The sequence below is a fragment of the Dendrobates tinctorius genome, unplaced genomic scaffold (genome assembly GCF_039654945.1).
Source record: "Dendrobates tinctorius isolate UK_male_01 unplaced genomic scaffold, ASM3965494v1 ptg000189l, whole genome shotgun sequence".
NCBI lineage: Eukaryota > Metazoa > Chordata > Amphibia > Anura > Dendrobatidae > Dendrobates > Dendrobates tinctorius.
In genome coordinates, this window is record NW_027361856.1 from 2,088,073 (window position 1) to 2,110,029 (window position 21,957).

General features: G+C 43.2%; 1 protein-coding gene across 2 annotated transcripts in view; it reads right to left on the bottom strand.

Annotated features, from left to right (window-relative positions):
* Positions 1 to 1,084: 1,084 nt before the first annotated feature.
* ZFYVE26 (zinc finger FYVE-type containing 26) overlaps positions 1,085 to 21,957 on the bottom strand; it is a 217,620-nt gene continuing 196,747 nt past the window's right edge. For both annotated transcript variants that reach the window (XM_073552265.1, XM_073552264.1), the window contains 8 exons: positions 18,622 to 18,840; positions 16,674 to 16,871; positions 8,081 to 8,280; positions 6,879 to 7,020; positions 6,676 to 6,735; positions 5,979 to 6,161; positions 5,215 to 5,259; positions 1,085 to 5,081 (listed from right to left, as the gene is read on the bottom strand). In XM_073552265.1, the coding sequence (XP_073408366.1) occupies positions 4,872 to 5,081; positions 5,215 to 5,259; positions 5,979 to 6,161; positions 6,676 to 6,735; positions 6,879 to 7,020; positions 8,081 to 8,280; positions 16,674 to 16,871; positions 18,622 to 18,840 (1,257 nt within the window). In that variant the 3' untranslated portion in view covers positions 1,085 to 4,871. The remainder of the gene's footprint in view (positions 5,082 to 5,214; positions 5,260 to 5,978; positions 6,162 to 6,675; positions 6,736 to 6,878; positions 7,021 to 8,080; positions 8,281 to 16,673; positions 16,872 to 18,621; positions 18,841 to 21,957) is intronic.

Here is a 21,957-nt window from a genome sequence, read left to right on the forward strand (position 1 = left end):
TACAGCCACAAAATTTGGCACAGTCACACGTCTGGACCCCGAGAGCGTCCTAGGCTATGTTGTGAGGTGAAATTTTAACCCCGCACGTTCCAATTCACCAAACAATTTTGCCCCTATCTACATAATGGGGAAAAAGTGAAAGGAAAAGTGTTGGAGGCAAATTGACAGCTGTCAGATGTGAACAAGGGGGACTTAAAGAATGAGAGCGATGGCGCCAAAGAGAACATACCGTACAGTTACTAAGGTGGGGCCCTGACATGGGATACTCACCACACACGGGGATATGAACACACACACAAAATGCGCCACACACTACCACGTGCTTCAACACATATACCACACATACACCAACCTCGCCACATAAAAGTCGAAACACAAAAGTCGCCACTCTAAAATCGCCAAGCGCAAAACTCGCCACATGCAAAACTCGACACACGTGCAAAACTCACCTCATGGAAAACTCGCCACACGCGAAAAAAATTGCCACATGCACAAAAGTTGCAACACATGCAAAAGTTGCCTCACACAAAACTTGCACATACTCAAAACGCACCACACTTAAAACTCGCCACGCGCAAAACTTGCTGCACACAACTTGCCTACACATGCAACTCGACACACAAAAAGTTGCTACACGCATGTCGCCACACAAAACTCATCTCACAAAAGTCGCTACATGCATGTCGCCACACGCAACTCAACACACACAACTTGACACATGAAACTCGCCCTAAAACACACACAAGTCTGGTATTATCCTTCAAAAATAAAAATCTGATTAATAAGCAGACAAACTAAAAGAGCAACAAATGTACCATATAGGAAATACAGCAGCTGCCAGTCACATGACCTATTATGTGTATGTGTGAGCTAATATATACTGCCAGGGGGGGAGGGCTTCCTGTTGGCTGGGGATTTATCAGGCTGCCAATAGCAACCAATCACAGCTCAGCTTCTATTTGTTTTGTGGTTTTTGTGTGCAGAATAAAATTTTGTTAACACATTCTATTTTGCTAACAGCAGTTATTAACTCGGGCGAAGCCGGGTAGTACAGCTAGCATTCAATAAAACTGGAAAACAATCATTCTGAGCAATATTTTATTGATTCATTGACATTTTTTTTGTTAGATAAAAGCCTCCAAACAACTTCAAGACACAGACTTGACAAAAAAAAAATTACAATTGTACAAAATCCACAATTATAAAGTGCAAGGATCACAGTGCAAATCAGATTCTCCTTACATTTCTCATTACATTTACAAATGTTGCATAGATCAGAACATGTTCCAGTGGGCATCCGGTGGTACATACGCTAAAGTAACATGGATATTACAACAGAGGTTCGTACGTGTTCCAGCAAACTTACAGACGGAGAAAATAATCAGGCAGCCTTCATATACAACTGAATATTTTTCCTGTCTGCTACTAAAGTTACCAGAGGGAAATCATCCTTCGAAAACAAAGAAAAAAAAAACATACTTACCGCCAGAGTGCCCCACCCCAGAACTATTGATCTGAAAATGACATGACAACTGGTGATCGTAAAGCCGAAGCCAGTGATTGGCTGGTCAGAATGTCATCACTTCCAGTTCAACAGCAAAAGAGCATAGAAAGGATCCCGGTTGTAAGTATGAGTTTTCTTCCCCTTTTTTACAAGGATTACTTCCAACTTGTAACTTTAATAACAAAGCAGAAAACTCCTTAAATGAATAGGGGATCCAGTTGTAAAATGTTTTCCATTCAACTTTATAAAACAAAAAAGTGTTGAGTGTCCTATCTACATTACAAGCATTAAAGTCAAGGTCAAAGTTGCTTATTTCTGGGATAATTAGGTGTTATCATTGTTAGGATTACAAACCTCATTGGGATGGCTAGCTTCCATTGTTAGGATTACAAACCTCCACTGTGATGGCCCGCTTCAATTGTTACCATTACAAACCCCACTGGGATGGCCATTTTCCTATTACAAACCCCACTGGGATGGCTATTTTTCCATAAAAAAAACCCATTTGGATGGCCAGCTTCCCCATTATTACCATTACAAACCCCATTGGGATGGCCAGCTTCCCCCATTGTTACCATTACAAACCCCACTGGGATCGCCAGCTTCCATTGTTACCACTACAAACCTCCACGAGGATGGCCAGCTTCCATTATTACCATTACAAGCATCCACGTGGATGGCTAGTTTCCTTAATCCCTGAATGTAGAAGTCAACTCATAAGTCATCATGCTGCAGTGTATCTACGCAATTCTGTATTTCATTATCAGAAGCCATTTGACCAACTTTATGTGAACTGTAACATTACTTGTTACATCGATTTTCCTAGAAATACGAAACCTAAAAATGAACCAATGCTAAAGACGAATGAAGGCCCGACTTCTGTCTTTTCCAATATGGGTATGGCCATGGGGGGGCTCCTGGTGCAGTTGCCTTACAGCTTGACTCAAGATTGTGAGATAGAAAAAGGGGGCACATACAAACATGTTTCTATACATATCTCACAGATTTTACTGCACAGGATTCAAAAGTATATTGAATGAAGGATTTTGGGGATCTTAGTCTTACACTTCTGTGTTTTCCACATTTATTGGTAATTGAGCAACTTAAAATCAAAGAACTGAAGGACTTTAATTCATTTTTCATTAGTGGAGGTGCAAATTGATTAGAAGGACCTGGTGCAGGGGCCATATCAGCAACCTACGCTCTCTGGATGAGAGCCCTGCAAATCCACCTCCTACCTGTCTCCGCTTTTCATATGCAAAAGGAGGACTGCAAACGCTGGCATGTGGGAGTCGTTTCACAGGTCTCCCAGTCGAAGGCCACAGATTACTTATGTTATGGGCATTGGCCACATGTGACCAGCCATAAGATGACTGCGGTGAACAGACAATGCAGTACGACTGTCACGGCCATAACATTACCAATGACAACATATAACCACATTAATACTGAAACTTCTAGGCAGCTGCACAGAATAAATTCCCAAAACTACAAAAGGTCCGAATACCTGTTTGCATTTTCTAAAACTGATTTTTTTCATTAATACAGGGGTTTTTCCAAGGTAATTCCCAGCACAGATGGGAGAAAGGTGTACTTGGTACTGGTAACTCATTAGGCTGATTGCTATTTTTTCGCGATCCACCAATCATATTGTAACGGAGGTTACGATTTTATTACCAAAAATAAGGTGCAGCACATACAATAAATATATTTGCTATACACATAAAAACACCAGCTACATGTAATGGTCAAATTAATAATAAACTAAAAATACCCTTTTAAAAAAGAAATCTAAGTTCATGTAAAGGCATGATAAATCACACCAGTGACAATAGTTACTGTATGGCAGCTGGGATGCAAACAGCAGAGATCCCAGTACTGATGTTTATGGAGATTTCTCCCATAGCACCCAGTGCCAGGGCCTTGGCTTCTGGCATTAGGAGGATGCCGCTGGACCCCGTCATGATGCCATATATTTTCTATGAAAATTATTTATGGTTTGTAGAGTCATTTTCTCAGCAGACAGATGTTCACTATGACCTTAAACTGGGCCTCCTATTGCTGCTCAGCCAAATTCTGGAATGTTAAGATCCTTTATAATAATCTCATACAACTCCTTTAATAAAGATAATCCGAGGCATTCTAACTTCATGAAACTGAAAGTCTACAAAACATTTCATTGCGTCATATTGATCTGTTACACATAATCTTATTGCACTAATTTATTAGTAAATAAACAAATTCCCATAATACTCCTATTATCAGAATCACTCCCTTTATGAACTAATACATTGTCAGTCCACCAGCACAATGCAGCCTGTACTATATCTATGAAGCTGTGACCGTGAAGCCCTGGCGAAAACTGAAATCCATAGAACTCATTGCTACTCTGCCTATGAGTCACTTACAGCTGAGCTAGACAGTAACTTCGTGACAGTGGCCAAAGTTGGCTCAGTGCAGCCGCTACGTCGCAGAGTAATGCAGATAAATCAGATGCATCGAGGCGCAATGTAACAGATTCTGACTTTTTGGAGGCTTGCTTCCTTCCAACCGTATGGTGTACTCAACTGCGTTATGCTGCAATGCCACAGTTGCACAGAGTCATTTTTGTCTGTGTGACTTGTGTCGCTGCATAAATCACTGTCCAGAACAATCCTAAAAGATGTTTTCCACTACTTCATGGCCAAAGCATGCTTTTTTCTGAGCCTGGGAAGACTCCATTAGCTTTTATCATTTGTTGTAAACAGTATAACGTCAGTAATGAATAAACCCTGGATGATCTACTTATATTGCACATCACATGGTGCACATGATACATCACACATTATAAAACACTAGTATAAAAGTAGGGCATCTACAGTTAAGCAGTGAGGTAGATACTTGTCCTATAGTGAATGTTTACCATATAGACCACTGGTCTTCAACTTGTGGCTAATCATCAGCTCCCATTGTGCCCCGAACAGATGAGAGTGATAATTATACAATAGCTGGAGAGCCGCAGGTTGGAGATCTCTGGAGTAAACCATCCTGAAAAGTGTGCTGCTGATTCACCATGAAATATACAGAAGCTGCTCCCTTTCATCCTGGGTGCCTGTTAAAGATGCGATTCCCAGGACCAGTAGCCATATCAGTAACCAGTTGTTGTAAAACGGGAGCCCTAAGAACCGCTGACAATGTCCAGGCATCCGCGGCTCTTCTTCTTCCTGGTACAATATCATTGTTGTGGTGATGAACAAGTGACGCCGCACCAGGCCGGCTAATCAAAACAAGAGCCGCTAACTGTGTAAGACTCCTATCTACAGGCTGCAGATCACTGACTTGGCCACTAGGTCCAGCAAATCCATGTTAATCAGCTCCAGTACCAGGTTTACTTGTGGGAGGTATGGCGCTGTGCTGGCTTGGATACTAGAGGGTGCTCTACAAGCCATTTAGAGCAGATGCCTTGCACCACACTGTCATTCAAGTTGTGCGCAGCTTGCCAGACTTCCTGTACTAGCTGGATTGCTTTCTCGTGCTCCTGCTTAACAGCGGTCAGGTAGGCGGAGCGCATCATCCGGCAAGCCAGAAAGGCCTTGATCTGTAAAAAAAAAAAAAAAAAAGCCATTATCAGACAAAAGGAACCACGACTGGCTGCACAGTGCTAAGAGTAATGCTCAAAGTCCGTATTAAAGGGACATTATTTTCTCCCTTACAGTTATATAAACACTTACTTTTGTCTCATCACTTTTCATGCCTTGAATCAGCTTTTCCAGCTCCTGAAATCAAATCGTAAAAAAGAAGAAAACACACGAGTAAACTAGAAGAACACATGGCGGAAAAAGTTATCTTACAGTTTGTTATTGATCAGATTGATCATCTATGGTGCCATTTCTGACTTAAACGTCTTCAGGATAAATTGTGGCCCCTATTCCCAGACTTTATAAAATGTCCATGTCAAGAATGTCCAGTATTTGCTCTTATTTTACGGCCATTGCTTCCCATGGTCATTCCGTTTTTTTTTTATCTGCCTTATTGTTCCAGAGATATGGGCTTTTTCCATTTAGTGTTAATTTGTTATAGTCTTTACCAAGAGGGTTGTGGCTCATAGGATCCTCCGAAGCGTGTCTTTGGGATGCTCCGAGTTGTGAAACTATGAGCTCTGCCCTCCTCAGTAAAGTCTACAAAAATTAGCAGCAAGTAACAAAAAGGCCCAAATCTCTGGAAAAGTATGGAGAATTTAAAAAAAAAAAAAAATAGAAAAATGGAAGACACAAGAGAGCAGAGGGAATAAAATACCAGAAACTGGCCACTTTACACCTGGTTCCCTTTAAGAAGCAGCTACAAGAAAACGTGAAGTCACATTGAATGCTGTTTAAAATTAGGCTGTCCTGACGAGGCAACACCCCCCTTTAATACAACGTGGCTGCCGATCCTTTCCATCCTATGAGCCTCTAACTCTGCTCAGGATTGAGATACACTATAAACAGCATCTTACATCAGAAGGAACATCAGCCATTTCTTCAACGCATCTTAGCAAAATCTTATCGCAGTCCTTCTCTGCAGCGATCCCAGACTCGCTCACACACTTCACAAGCTGCAGAATTTCCGGGTAATACTCCTGTTGCACCAGCTGCTTGCAAACTTTGCTGTAAACCTTGAAAGCGTCGAGCTGGAAATCCTGGAAATTGGTTGAAATAAAAACACACGACAATCAAAACTATAGCAGATGCCGAGCGATCACATTCATGTATTTATTTTTTCACCCGTCAAAAAAGGACTTTTTCCTGCTACCGTGTATCATTTTTTTCAGCTATTTTTATCCTCTTAGTGACATCTGCTGGCTCAGGAGCTGGGCATGTTCTGCCAGATTGGCTATAAAGACGTCCCGTAAGAGTAAATGCTATCCTCTAAGCGACATCTGCTGGCTCAGGAGCTGGGCATGTTCTGCCAGTTAGGCTATAAACCTGCCCAGTAAAAGTAAATGCTATCCTCTTAGATGCAGCTGCCAATTGGGATAACAGCATTTAAGAAGTTAGGAATGGGATGGGTTGAGTCAAACAACCGTCAGCCCTGCCTGTGATGCAATTGTGGCATGCTGATGGCTTGTCCAGGTTTCACTGAAAAAAAACAAAACAAAACAAGGCTACATGTAGATGCTGATGTGAAAGAGTTAAGAAAATAAGTAATCTCACCTGAATTACTCGAAAAGCAATTCCAAACCCTTCTTCTACATTCTTCCCACCCAATATAACCTTGAAAAATAAAGTAAAAAAATAATAAACTGAATTACATCCTGGACGGCGGTTAACAAGTATGGGCATGAGTCAGATCTACTAGAAAAGAGCCTACAAGTGTGCGTTCACATTACAATCGTTTCGTGTGCAAATTTTCCTACCCTGCTGGCCACATCTAACATCATGGCACTGTGTCCAAACAGAGTGGGCAACGGCTTGTCATACACTGGAGGGCTCTGCAAACTCTCACATCTCTGCAGGAACTTGGTGATTTCCATCTGAAGTTCAACAGTGTTGATGTGCCTGGAAGACAATGAGAAGCGGTCTTCACTGCAGAGAGAGTTCATTACTTCTATCCTGGGATATTCATCTATTTATATCAGCTGTTAATGTTAAACATGGTGCATAAGAATATTTAGAGATGAAATTTAAAAAAAAAAATCTTCATATTTCTATCCATAAAAAAAAACAAAAAAACAACAACTTTGCAGTAGTCTCATTATCACAAGATGATCGGCTAATGTGTTACTGAGGACCTATATAGGAAATTATATAGGATATTAGGGAGAAAAAATGAAGCAAAATGCAGTCAATTCTTTACTTAATATCCCCTATCTTGTTATACATGGCCCCCCTCATCCCTACCTTGGTATGCATGGCCCTCCTCAACCATACCCTGGTATGCATGACCCCCCCCATCCCTACCCTGGTATGCATGGCCCCCCTCATCCCTAGCATGGTATACATGGCACCCTCCTCCCTATCCTGGTAGGAATGGTCCCCCTCATCCCTATCCTGGTAGGAATGGTCCCCAACATCCCTATCCTGGCAGGAATCGACCCTTATCCTTATCTTAGTATGCAGGACCCCATCATTAACCTGGTATAATTGGTCTCCATCCCGGCCCTGGTATGCATGGTCCCATCCTTATCCTAGTATGATTGGCCCCCACGCCAATCCTGTTATGCATGGCCCCATCATAAAACATTTAAAAAAACAAAACTACACTTACCTTCCCGGCGCTCCCTCGCAGCGTCCTGTTCCGATGCCAGCAACTGCTTTATGCTTGTAAGCAGAGCATGGCAGGTGTGTCATGCTTGAAAGCCGAAGGTCAGCTGCCGGAATACTCAATGCACAGTACGCCGGGACTGTGTGTGCACAAAGCAGTGAGCATTCATTGCTCTCTAGCGAGCAGTGTCAGCGGAGACTTCCTGCTGCTGCCGGTGGTCACGTGTGCCAATACTTGAGAAATGAATACTCACCCCATTCCATGAATATTCATTTCTCTTAAGTATCGGTACACGTAACCATCGGCAGCATATACATACATACATACAAGGTACTAACGTTCTGGAGGAATTACCTGGACACGTCACTAGCAGACATTTTTTTCCGAAAAGTGTCGAACGATTTTTTCCGGTTGCTTCGGGACACTTCTTGTAAATAGATTTTTAGGTGGTCCTTGGATTTTACCAGCCATGTCTGATTACTACCCAAGTCCCGGTAGTTTTTAGCTTTGTGTGTGAAAAATCGAATGCACGTCATGGCAGCGCGTACATGGTCCTGTGATAAATAAAGTCACAGATCAGAAGAAGTACAAGTCAGGATTCCAGAGCAGAGTTAGACTGGGTCATAGAGGGGTGTATCTAGACTCTAACTTGAACCCACCCGCACCCCCATATGTTCGGCAGATGCACAGGCCCGTGTAGCATTTCAGATCCTGTGCGACCTCTCATGTAACAAGGCTCCCCTTCATTTACTAATATCATACATCCTAGCCCCTTCGAGGTATGATGTACTCTATCCTGGTATAATTTCCACTATCCTGGGTCCATTCCAATAATAATGTTTCATATCCTTGTATAAGGTCTCCATACTACATCCTGGTATAATGTCATGTAGCATGGATCCCCTCTTGGTAGGTCTCCATTTCCTGGTATAATGTCCTAGGTCTCTTCCTGGTATGTCTCAAGTCTCCTGGTATAATGTGCCTAACCTGGGCTTCTTCTAGTGATAATCCCCCGTTCTGTGATTTTTTAAAAAATTTTTTTTCCAGAAAATATGCCAATTGCTTTCCCCACCTCCCATTATGGGATTGCAGGGTGCCAATGATTTGTCCTGTCATCTGGGGGCCTGCTGAAGACCTCCATACCTACTATCTTTAAAAATAATAATAATATACACACAGCTATGGCAAAAATTAAGAGACCATCACATCAAAACCCTGCCATAGGCAGCCCATTCTCCAGACATGAACCCCATTGAAAACCTCTGGAATGTAATCAAGAGGATGATGGATAGTCACAAGCCATCAAACAAAGAAGAACTGCTTACATTTTTGTGCCAGAAGCAGTGTAAAAAACTGGTGGCAAGCATGCTAAGATGCATGAAAGCGGGTTTTAAAAATTATGGTTATTCCACAAAATCTTGATTTCTGAACTCTTCCTGAGTTAAAACCTTAGTATTGTTGTTTCTAAATGATTATGAACTTGCTTTCTTTGCATTACTTGAGGTCTGAAAGCATTGTTTTTTTTATTTTTAACTTTGACTATTTTTCTTTTAAAAAAAACAAACAAAATTTATTTGGAAATTCGGAGACGTCAGAAGTTTATAGACTAAAAGATCAATTTACATTTTACTCAAAAATATACCGTATATACTCATGTATAAGCCGACCCGAGTATAAGCTGAACCCCTAATTTTGCCACAAAAAAACTGTGAAAACTTATTTACTCGCGTATAAGCCTAGGGTGGAAAATGCCGCAGCTACTGGTAAATTTCAAAAATAAAAATAGATACCAATAAAAGTAAAATTAATTGAAACATCAGTAGGTTAAATGCTTTTGAATATCGAAATTGAATCAGGAGCCCCATATAATGCTCTATTAATGTTCATGATGGCCCCATAAGATGCTCCATACAAAATACACTCCATATAATGCTGCACAAAGGTTAATAATGGCCCCATAAGATGCTCCATAGAATAATATGCCCCATATAATGCTCCATAAAGGTTATGGCCCCATAAGATGCTCCATAGATTATTCCCCCATAAGATGCTCCATAAAATGCTCCATAGATTATGCCCCATAAAATGCTCCATAGATTATGCCCCATAAAATGCTCCAAAGATTATGCCCCCATATGCTGCTCCTACTCCATAGACTATGCCCCCATATGCTGCTCCATAGACTATGCCCCCATATGCTGCTCCATAGAATATGCCCCCACATGCTGCCCCCATAGAATATGCCCCCATATGCTGCTCCATAGAATATGCCCCCATATGCTGCCCCATAGACTATGCCCCCATATGCTGCCCCATAGAATATACCCCCATATGCTGCCCCATAGAATATGCCCCCATATGCTGCCCCATAGAATATGCCCCCATATGCTGCCCACATATCCTGCTCCATAGACTATGCCCTCGTATGCTGCCCCATAGAATATGCCCCCATATGCTGCCCCATAGAATATGCCCCCATATGCTGCCCCATAGAATATGCCCCCATATGCTGCTTCCATATGCTGCTCCATAGGCTATGCTCCCATATGCTGCTCCATAGACAATGCTCCCATATGCTGCTCCATAGACTATGCCCCCATATGCTGCTCCATAGAATACGCCCCCATATGCTGCCCCATAGAATATGCCCTCATATGCTGCTCCAAAGACTATGCCCTCATATGCTGCCCCATAGACTATGCCCCTATATACTGCCCCATAGACTATGCCCCCATATGCTGCCGCATAGAATATGCCCTCATATGATGCTCCATAGAATATTATGCCCCCATATGCTGCTTCCATATGCTGCTCCATAGACTATGCCCCCATATGCTGCTCCATAGACTATGCCCCCATATGCTGCTCCATAGAATATGCCCCCATATGCTGCTCCATAGACTATGCCCCCATATGCTGCTCCATAGACTATGCCCCCATATGCTGCTCCATAGAATATGCCCCCATATGCTGCTCCATAGAATATGCCCCCATATGCTGCTCCATAGAATATGCCCCCATATGCTGCTCCATAGAATATGCCCCCATATGCTGCTCCATAGACTATGCCCCCATATGCTGCTCCATAGACTATGCCCCCATATGCTGCTCCATAGACTATGCCCCCATATGCTGCTCCATAGACTATGCCCCCATATGCTGCTCCATAGAATATGCCCCCATATGCTGCTCCATAGAATATGCCCCCATATGCTGCCCCATAGAATATGCCCCCATATGCTGCCCCATAGAATATGCCCCCATATGCTGCCCCATAGACTATGCCCCCATATGCTGCCCCATAGACTATGCCCCCATATGTTGCCCCATAGACTATGCCCACATATGCTTCCCCATAGACTATGCCCACATATGCTGCCCCATAGACTATGCCCCCATATGCTGCCCCATAGAATATACCCCCATATGCTGCCCCATAGAATATGACCTCATATGCTGCCCACATATCCTGCTCCATAGACTATGCCCTCATATGCTGCCCCATAGAATATACCCCCATATGCTGCCCCATAGAATATGCCCCCATATGCTGCTCCATAGAATATGCCCTCATGATGCTCCATATAATATTATGCCCCCATATGCTGCTTCCATATGCTGCTCCATAGACTATGCCCCCATATGCTGCTTCCATATGCTGCTCCATAGAGTATGACCCCATATGCTGCTCCATAGACTATGCCCCCATATGCTGCTCCATAGACTATGCCCCCATATGCTGCTCCATAGAATATGCCCCCATATGCTGCTCCATAGAATATGCCCCCATATGCTGCTCCATAGAATATGCCCCCATATGTTGCTCCATGGAATATGCCCCCATATGCTGCTCCATAGAATATGCCCCCATATGCTGCTCCATAGAATATGCCCCCATATGCTGATCCATAGACTATGCCCCCATATGCTGCTTCCATATGCTGCTCCATAGTCTACGCTCCCATATTCTGCTCCATAGACTATGCTCCCATAAGCTGCTCCATAGACTATGCCCCCATATGCTGCTCCATAGAATATGCCCCCATATGCTGCCCCATAGAATATGCCCTCAATATGCTGCTCCATAGACTATGTCCTCATATGCTGCCCCATAGAATATGCCCCCATATGCTGCCCCATAGAATATGCCCTCATATGATGCTCCATAGAATATGCCCTCATATGATGCTCCATAGAATATGCCCTCATATGATGCTCCATAGAATATGCCCCCATATGCTGCTTCCATAGACTATGCCCCCATATGCTGCCCCATAGACTATGCCCCCATATGCTGCTCCATAGACTATGCCCCCATATGCTGCTCCATAGACTATGCCCCCATATGCTGCTCCATAGACTATGCCCCCATATGCTGCTCCATAGACTATGCCCCCATATGCTGCTCCATAGACTATGCCCCCATATGCTGCCCCATAGACTATGCCCCCATATGCTGCCCCATAGACTATACCCCCATATGCTGCTCTATAGACGATGCCCCCATATTCTGCTCCATAGACTATGCTCCCATATGCTGCTCCATTGACTATGCCCCCATATGCTGCTCCATTGACTATGCCCCCATATGCTGCCCCATAGAATATGCCCTCATATGCTGCTCCATAGACTATGCCCTCATATGCTGCCCCATAGAATATGCCCCCATATGCTGCCCCATAGAATATGCCCTCATATGATGCTCCATAGAATATTATGCCCCCATATGCTGCTTCCATATGCTGCTCCATAGACTATGCCCCCATATGCTGCTCCATAGACTATGCCCCCATATGCTGCTCCATAGACTATGCCCCCATATGCTGCTCCATAGACTATGCCCCCATATGCTGCTCCATAGACTATGCCCCCATATTCTGCTCCATAGACTATGCTCCCATATGCTGCTCCATAGACTATGCCCCCATATGCTGCTCCATAGAATATGCCCCCATATGCTGCCCCATAGAATATGCCCTCATATGCTGCTCCATAGACTATGCCCTCATATGCTGCCCCATAGAATATGCCCCCATATGCTGCCCCATAGAATATGCCCTCATATGATGCTCCATAGAATATTATGCCCCCATATGCTGCTTCCATATGCTGCTCCATAGACTATGCCCCCATATGCTGCCCCATAGACTATGCCCCCATATGCTGCCCCATAGAATATACCCCCATATGCTGCCCCATAGAATATGCCCTCATATGCTGCCCACATATCCTGCTCCATAGACTATGCCCTCATATGCTGCCCCATAGAATATGCCCCCATATGCTGCCCCATAGAATATGACCCCATATGCTGCTCCATAGGCTATGCTCCCATATGCTGCTCCATAGACTATGCTCCCATATGCTGCTCCATAGACTATGCCCCCATATGCTGCCCCATAGAATATGCCCCCATATGCTGCCCCATAAACTATGCCCTCATATGCTGCCCCATAAACTATTCCCCCATATGCTTCCCCATAGTATATGCCCTCATATGATGCTCCACAGAATATTATGCCCCCATATGCTGCTTCCATATGCTGCTCCATAGACTATGCCCCCATATGCTGCCCCATAGAATATGCCCCCATATCCTGCTCCATAGACTATGCCCTCATATGCTGCCCCATAGAATATGCCCCCATATGCTGCCCCATAGAATATGCCCCCATATGCTGCTTCCATATGCTGCTCCATAGGCTATGCTCCCATATGCTGCTCCATAGACTATGCTCCCATATGCTGCTCCATAGACTATGCCCCCATATGCTTTTCCATAGAATATGCCCCCATATGCTGCCCCATAGAATATGCCCTCATATGCTGCTCCAAAGACTATGCCCTCATATGCTGCCCCATAGACTATGCCCCCATATACTGCCCCATAGACTATGCCCTCATATGATGCTCCATAGAATATTATGTCCCCATATGGTGCTTCCATATGCTGCTCCATAGACTATGCCCCCATATGCTGCTTCCATATGCTGCTCCATAGACTATGCCCCCATATGCTGCTCCATAGACTATGCCCCCATATGCTGCTCCATAGAATATGCCCCCATATGCTGCTCCATAGAATATGCCCCCATATGCTGCTCCATAGAATATGCCCCCATATGCTGCTCCATAGAATATGCCCCCATATGCTGCCCCATAGAATATGCCCTCATATGCTGCCCACAAATGCTGCTCCATAGACTATGCCCTCAAAATGCTGCCCCAAACAATATGCCCCCATATGCTGCCCCATAGAATATGCCCCCATATGCTGCTCCATAGAATATGCCCCCATATGCTGCCTCATAGTGACTGTTCAGCCTGCAGAGCGCGGCGCGCACTAATCACATCATCGCGCCCTTTGCTGCCTAAACGTCACGCAGCGATGGACCCGGGACAGGTGAATATTGGATATACTTACCCCCTCCTGGCGCAGTCTCTGCAGCCCCTCGCCTCTCCCATTTCATCTTCTCTCATGAATATGCGCATATTCATGAGTTTAACGAGCAGTACCACGTGACCGCTGAAGGAAGGAAGGGAGACCGTGGGAGAAGCGGGGGGCTGACCGTGCCCAGGGGGGAGTCCGTATGATCTGACACCCCCACTCCCCCGCCGACCCCCAGGTATATGACTCATGTATAAGCCGAGTGTGTGTGTGTGTGTGTGTGTGTGTGTGTGTGTGTGTGTGTGTGTGTGTGTGTGTGTGTGTGTGTGTGTGTGTGTGTGTGTGTGTGTGTGTGTGGGGGGGGGGGGGGGGGGGGGGGGTAGGGGACTTTCAGCCCAAAAAAATGGGCTGAAAATCTCGGCTTATACACGGGTGTATACGGTACCTAAAAAGAGAAAAATCAGACAAACTGAACATATACACACGTGGTCAAAATGTTGGTACCCCTCGTTTAATGAGAGAAAAACCCACATTGGTGACAGAAATATTTTGAATCTGACAGAAGTAATGATAAATAAAAAAAAAAAATCTATGAAAATAACAAATGAAAGTCAGACATTGCTTTTCAACCATGCTCCCACAGAATTCTTAAAAAATGAAACTCATGAAATAGCCCAGTTCAGAAATGATGGTACCCTTTACTTAATATTTTGTTGCACAACCTCTTGAGGCAAACACTGCACTCAAATGATTCCTGTAATTGTCAATGACACTTCTGCATCTCTCGACAGGTATTTTGGTCCACTCCTGAAGAGCAAACTGCTCCAGCTGTCTCGTGTTTGAAGGTTGACCTTTCCAGACAGCATGTTCCTGCTCTTTAGGGTTGGGGCTAAAGCTAGGGTTGGGGCTAGAGCTAGGGTTGGGGCTAGGGTTGGAGTTAGAATTGGGGGGGGGTTCCACTGTTTGGGTACATCAGGGGGTCTCCAAACAGGACATGGCACCACCATTGATTCCAACCAATTTTGAAATTAAAAAAGTTAAACTGTGCTCCCTGCCATGCGCCCAAACAGTGGCTTTCGCCCACATATGGCGCATCAGCGTACTCAGGAGAAAGTGGACCAAAAAATTTTTGTGCAATTTCTCCTAATACCCTTGTGAAATTTTTTGGGGAAAAAAGTAAAAATGTTCATGTTTCATTTTTTCCTTCCACATTGCTTTAGTTCCCGTGAAGCACCTGAAGGGTTAATAAACTTCTTGAATGTGGTTTTGCGCACCTTGAGGGGTGCAGTTTTTAGAATTGTGTCACTTTTGGGTATTTTCTGTATATTGACCCCCCCCCAAACTCACTTCAAATATGATGTGGTCCTTAAAAAAATGGTTTTGTAAATTTTGTTGGAAAAATGAGAAATCACTAGTCAACTTTTAACCCTTATAACATGCTAAAAAAAATTATTTCCAAAATTGTGCTGATGTAAAGTAGACATATGGGAAATGTCATTTATTAACTATTTTGTGTGGTATGACTGATTTAAGGGCACAAAAAATAAAAGTTTGAAAATTGCAAAGTTTTAAATTTTTTTGCCAAATTTCCATTTTTTTCATAAATAAACACAAGTTATAGATAAGAAATGTTACCACTAACATGAAGCACAATATGTCACGAAAAAACAATCTCAGAATCAGTGGGATACGTTGAAGCTTTCAAGAATTATAACTCCATAAAGTGACAGTGGTCAGAATTGTAAAAATTGGCCTGGTCATTAAGTACCAAATTGGTTTTGTCACTAAGGGGTTAAAACAAAATTATTTAACATGTAAACACTGTAAAGACAACAAAAATGTTGAAATGACAGACTTGCAGTCATTCTGACCCCTACCAAAATGTAAAAAAAAAAAAAAAAAGTGATCAAAACTCTCATATTAACCCATAATTGTATCAATAAAAACTACAGGTTGGCGCGCAAAAAAAAAAAAAATCCCTCACGCCGCTCCTTAGACACAAAAATGGTGACAATTTTTTTTCTATACTGCCGTAACCATAATGAACTATCAAAGATTTCATTTTTACGGCTTGGTGGAATTGCACTTTCACCATTTCATCTCACTTGGCATTGTTTTTCATACGTCAAATTCTTCTTCTGAAAATGTATGAGTACCGGTGTGTTAAAAACTAGACGTTACCAATTCCCTAATTGGAGGATTGGGTCTATTCCCCTTCATCTTTGATTGTACAGTGTCAAGTTACACCCCTCCGTATTACGTATACACCCCTCTCCCTCCCGGATTACGTATACATGCCATCCGATAACGTAATCAGATGGGGGGATGCAACGTATTCAGATGGGGGGTGGGAGGGGTGCATATGTACAGACCCCTCACCTCCCATCTGATTTCGTATACACCCCTCCCCCTCGGATTACATATGCACCCCTCCCCCTCCGGTTATCACCATGTATGCAGCCTTGCTGAAAGACCCTCAAGTCATTGCCTTTCTTACAGTCTTTAACAGAATACAGGCTGCCACTTGGGCGACTGCATTGATGGCGGCTACAATCTCACCTTCATAAACAGCTGCAGCTCATACAAGATATTATAGTAGCTCTTCTGCTGGAGATGTTTGCAGGCTTCAATCAGGTAGGTGCTCCAACTCTCCAGAGAAGAGTCGATAGATTCCAACATGGTTTCCAGTGTTTGCAGCTTGCCGCTTTCATAGCTGGACACAAAGATGCCTTCTATAAAAATGTCTCCGGGACATTCCTAGACGAAACGAGCAAAAGAATGATGTAGATAAGCTTGAACAAAGGGACTAATAAAATGGTATTTAACAGGAAGAAATGCAAGATTCTACATCTGGGCAAAAAAAAATATGCATGGTGGCTCAGTGGTTAGTACTGTAGCCTTGCAGCACTGGAGTCCTGGGTTCAAATTCCACCAAGGCCAACATCTGCAAGGAGTTTGTATGTTCTTCCCATGCTTGCATGGGTTTCCTCTGGGTACTGCGGTTTCCTCCCACATTTCAAAGACATACTGATAGGGAATTTAGATTGTGAGCCCCATCAAGGACAGTGCCAATAATGTCTGTAAAGCGATGTGGAATTAATGGCACTATATAAATGAGTAAAATAAATGTATAAAATTGGAGGAACAGAACTAAGCAACAGCACATGTGAAAAAGACTTGGGTATACTAATAAATCACAGACTGTACGTGAGTCAATAGTGTGATGCAAGAGCAAAAAAGGCAAACAGTTCTAGGATGTATTAAGACAGGGGTCCCCAACCTGCAGCTCGGGAGCCAGATGTGGCTCGCGGTCCCTATGAACTGTGGCTCGCGACTGTCTGCTAGACCTGGACCTAATGCACCAAGCTGGCAAACAGGTATGAAGAGTACATATCAAAATGGTGAATTTTGTGAGTAGCCCTGCACAGAAGAGCAGATCTGGATGCACATACACTGGTCTTAGGGGTTTAGAGATGTTTTAGGTATGGTACGCTGGAGGATGGTACAACCTGTTAGAGGAGGTGCCCAAAGCTGGATATGACAGTGTGCTGGGAGACCTTGATGGGAGAATACTGAATGGGGGTGTTGTGGGAACCCCTGGATCTCAGTGTACTGCTTCGGAGTGATTACTGTGAAAAAGCTTTGGTTATCATTATACTTGTATATATAATGGGGGCGTTGGTTCACGCTACTTTGAAGGGGGTCAGTGCTGAATGTGGCTCGCGACCCTCTCTCAGTGCTGAATGTGGCTCTCAAGGTCAGAAAGGTTGGGGACCACTGTATTAAGAGAAGCATAGAGTCTAGATCATGTGTAATTATCCCCCTTTACACCTCCTTGGTCAGGCCTCATCTGGAATACTGTGTCCAATTCTGGGCATCACATTTTAAAAAAAGGCATTGAATAACTGGAACAAGTTCAGAGAAAAGCTACCGGGATGGTGAGCAGACTGCATAGTGTGTTCTACAAGAAACAGCAGAAGGATCTGGGAATGTTTAGCCTGCAAAAAATAAGGTTAAGAGGAGACTTAATAGCTGTCTACAAATATCGAAGGGATGTCACAGTGTAGAGGGATCATCATTATTTGCACATAGAAACACGAGAAGCAATGGAATGAAACTGAAAGGGAGAAGATACAGATTAGATATTAGAAAAAACTTTTTGACAGTGAGGGTGATCACTGAATGGAACAGGTGGCCAAGGGAGGTGGTGAGTTCTCCTTCAATGGAAGTCTTCAAACAGAGGTTGGACAGACATCTGTCTGAAATATTTTAGTGACTCCTGCATTGAGCAGGGGGGTTGGACACGATGACCCTTGAGGTCCCTTCCAACTCTAACATTCTAGGATTTTAATCCAATGACATCAAACATCAGGTGAGGCTTAGTAAAAACATGACCATTGGGGCCACTAGACCAGAGTGCTTTTAGCTCAACTCTAATGTTTGTGCCATTCTTGTGGATCTGAATAAAAATCTACTGGGCATCTACCGGCACATCATTGAACGCTACCTTATTCAGTAAGTGCAGCAAAGCGTCACGCATCAAGTCATGTCTCATGTAGAACTGTATGATGCCCAGGTGTGTGCCATACGTGTGCAGGTAATATAGGCACTCCTGGTAGTACGTATTATTTTGGATCTTGCCCTCCGGCATCATCTCGTACCACAGACAACGAGCTTTTAAAGTCACTTCCAGTTCTTTCAAGGTGGCAAAATATTCATCATCTTTCTGCAATAAAAAAGAAAACATGGCCTCTAGTAGAATATAAACACATCAAAAACAAGAAGGGTACAGGAAGAGATCAAAATGAAACCTATTGTAATATATGTCAAAAGGTGTTGGATGGGGGTGATGTCCAGGATCTATGCAGACGGCCCATTTCATCCACCAAACTCCCACATCGGTGTATTTATGACCCTTCTGCACTGAGAACAGTCATGGGGAACAGAAAAGGACCTTCCCCAAACTGTTCCCACAAAATTGATAGTTACAATTATCCACAATGTCTTCTGCTGCAGGATTAAAATTTCTTTTGACTGGAACTAATGGGCCAAATGCGAGGATACAGTGAGACCTCAGGAAGAATATATATAAAGTGCTAGTGCATAAATAATCCTGAAAGACCACTGTACATTCAAAATACCATATAAATAAATGAACCCTCCATACATACCTCGACAGTGAGCAGATGGTCCTTCGGATGCGCCCACACTGACGCGTTCAGAAACTTTACCACGCCATCGAGTTCACTTCAGATCAGCCAGGGACTCCGCGCAGCCTCACTAACGTCAGCGGTAGTCACTAAGGCTGCGCAGTCCCCGGTTGACCTGAGGTGATCTGACAGCGTGGGAAAAAGTTCAGAAACTTTCCCACTCTATCGAGTTCACTTCAGGTCAGCCAGGAACTCCATGCAGACTCACTGACGTCAGTGGTAGTCAGTGAGGCTGCGCAGAGTCCCAGGCTGACCTGAGGTGAACTCAGGAGCTTGGAAAAATGTTCAGAAACTTTCCCACGCTAATCAGTTCATCTACGGTCAGCCGGGGCGCCTGTGCAGACATGATTTCATTCATTCTGCAGTGGTTTACAGCAGGGCCGGTAGCATTAGCACCGATCCCTGTTGTAAACTAGTTAACCCCTTGTGATGGATTGCAGTGGGGGACCTGTCTGAATGGCGGAGAGGTATGGATATTGTTGGTTTTTTTTATTTATTTTTTACAGAACAAGGATGGGCAGAATAATAAATTTAGTCAAAAACTTTCTGTATATATTTCATTAAGATAATTTTTAATTAATGTGTGTCTTTTTTTTTTTACCCTTTACTACAGGATTGATAATGGATAGGCGTCTTATTGAAACCTCTCCATTATTAACCCGGCTTAATTTGACCTTTCAACAGCATGGTGACATTAACCCATTATTATTAACCCATGAGCCACCACTAAAGGCAATGGGAATAGAGAGGCTAAGTGACAGAAATGGAGCATCATATAGATGCACATTTTCTGGGGTAATTTTTTTTTTTTTTTTAATTTTTTGCCCGGGGGGGCCCCAAAAATAATGGTCCCTCTCTAGGCTATTAATATCTGCCCTCACTCACTGGCTTTCCCTCTCTGGTGGAGAAAATTGTGCGGGAGCCCACGCAATTTTTTTCCGCGATTATAGCCCTAAATTTAACCAGGGCTGTGGAGTCGGTAAGCCACAGTTGCGACTCCGACTCCTGGATTTTATCAGGCTCCGGCTCCGACTCCTTCATAAATGGCCAATTCATAACAAAAAATTTACTGTTGTAAAATATTAAACATCGTGCTTATTCAGTTTCTCACCATCATATAAGTAATCAGACCACTTAGAGCAAAAACTACATTTATTAGAATACAATTAGAATATAGCAAATAACTTTTATAAACTTTTCTAAACTGTAAGTAAATATGCAATAAACACTTTTATGCAGTTAATAAGAAGAAATCTATAAATTTGTCCTCAGAAAAAGTATTGCCTCTGTCAGATCCTCCTTCATGGATGCCCTCAAATCTGATCTAATTATTTTGAGAGCAGAGAACAACCTCTCTACACTAACTTGTGTTGGTGGCAAAGCAGTAACCACTCGGGCAACATCTCTGACAATGTCAGGATACAGAGGAATCGCTTGTTGCACTGTTATTTTTGATGAACGGTCAAATTTCTCAATTTCTTTTAGTGCACATGAAAAATTCTGCTGAAATGTACTGGCTGTGTTCCTTGATGGGGATGACTCTTCTTCTATGCGGGAACGCTTTGCACGGTCCTTGTGATCCAAATATTTTTCGAAATTAATTTCTTCATCAGTTGATGATGAGGGTGAAGATGTGGCAGGACGACCAAATTCTTCTTGTTCCTCCTGACTGTTCTGCAACCCTTTCATCCTTACTGCTATTTCAAACAGAGCTTCTTTTCCTTTACTTAGCTGTTGATCATCTAGAAGAATCCGATGCATTGGGTCTACATAAACAGCTGCCAAAAGAATGTTATTTTGTAATAGTAGCTCCTCTCTCCGTTTCATTGATGTAGCAATGCCACTTGCAATTAACCCTCCTCTTTGGGACAGGCGAAACATCAGGTTCTTCCACTCCTTTAAGAAAATACCTGGAGTTAAGTCCTCTGCTTGTAATTTTTTAGTCACTGTAAATGGGTGCTCTAGCAATTTTTCCAGCTCAGTCACCTGATTCCACTGACTTTCATTTAGCGTCAGTTGAGGGTTAGCCATGTCTACAAGAAAGGTTTTCAGTTCAACCAAGCGCTGAATCATTAAGTAAGTACTGCCCCATCGTGTGGCTTGATCAATAATTGCCCCTTTTCCAGCGCGTCTCTTCAAAATTGAGTCAACTTTAGGGGTTCTGGCAACAGTAGCCAATTTTCTCACCTTGCCAATCAGTGCAGCAGCATGTCCTTCTTGCAGACTGTCTTATAGCCAGCTGTAGCGTATACACAACACAGCACATGTGATGAATGAAAGAACATATTGACACAGTTTCAACAAGATCATCTAAACTATCATGTTGCTGTTCATCTGAAGCAACTTCAGTTTGCTCCTCAGTTACAATACTGTGTTCCTCTATTTCAAACATTTCTGTGTCTGTGGACCCAGAATGTTCTTCTAGCTGCTGGTCACCATCATTACTCTCATTCATTAGCTTAATAGTACTTATCATATTTGAAGCACTGTCAGTTACGACAGAAAGAACTTGCTCTTTTTTAAGTTCATAGTCTTGCAGAACCTTTTTCCACCAAGACCTGGAGAAACTCACTGGTGTGATGAGCTTTGGTGTCTTTTACTGCCAATGTCTTGGTAACTATTTCATTTTTGTC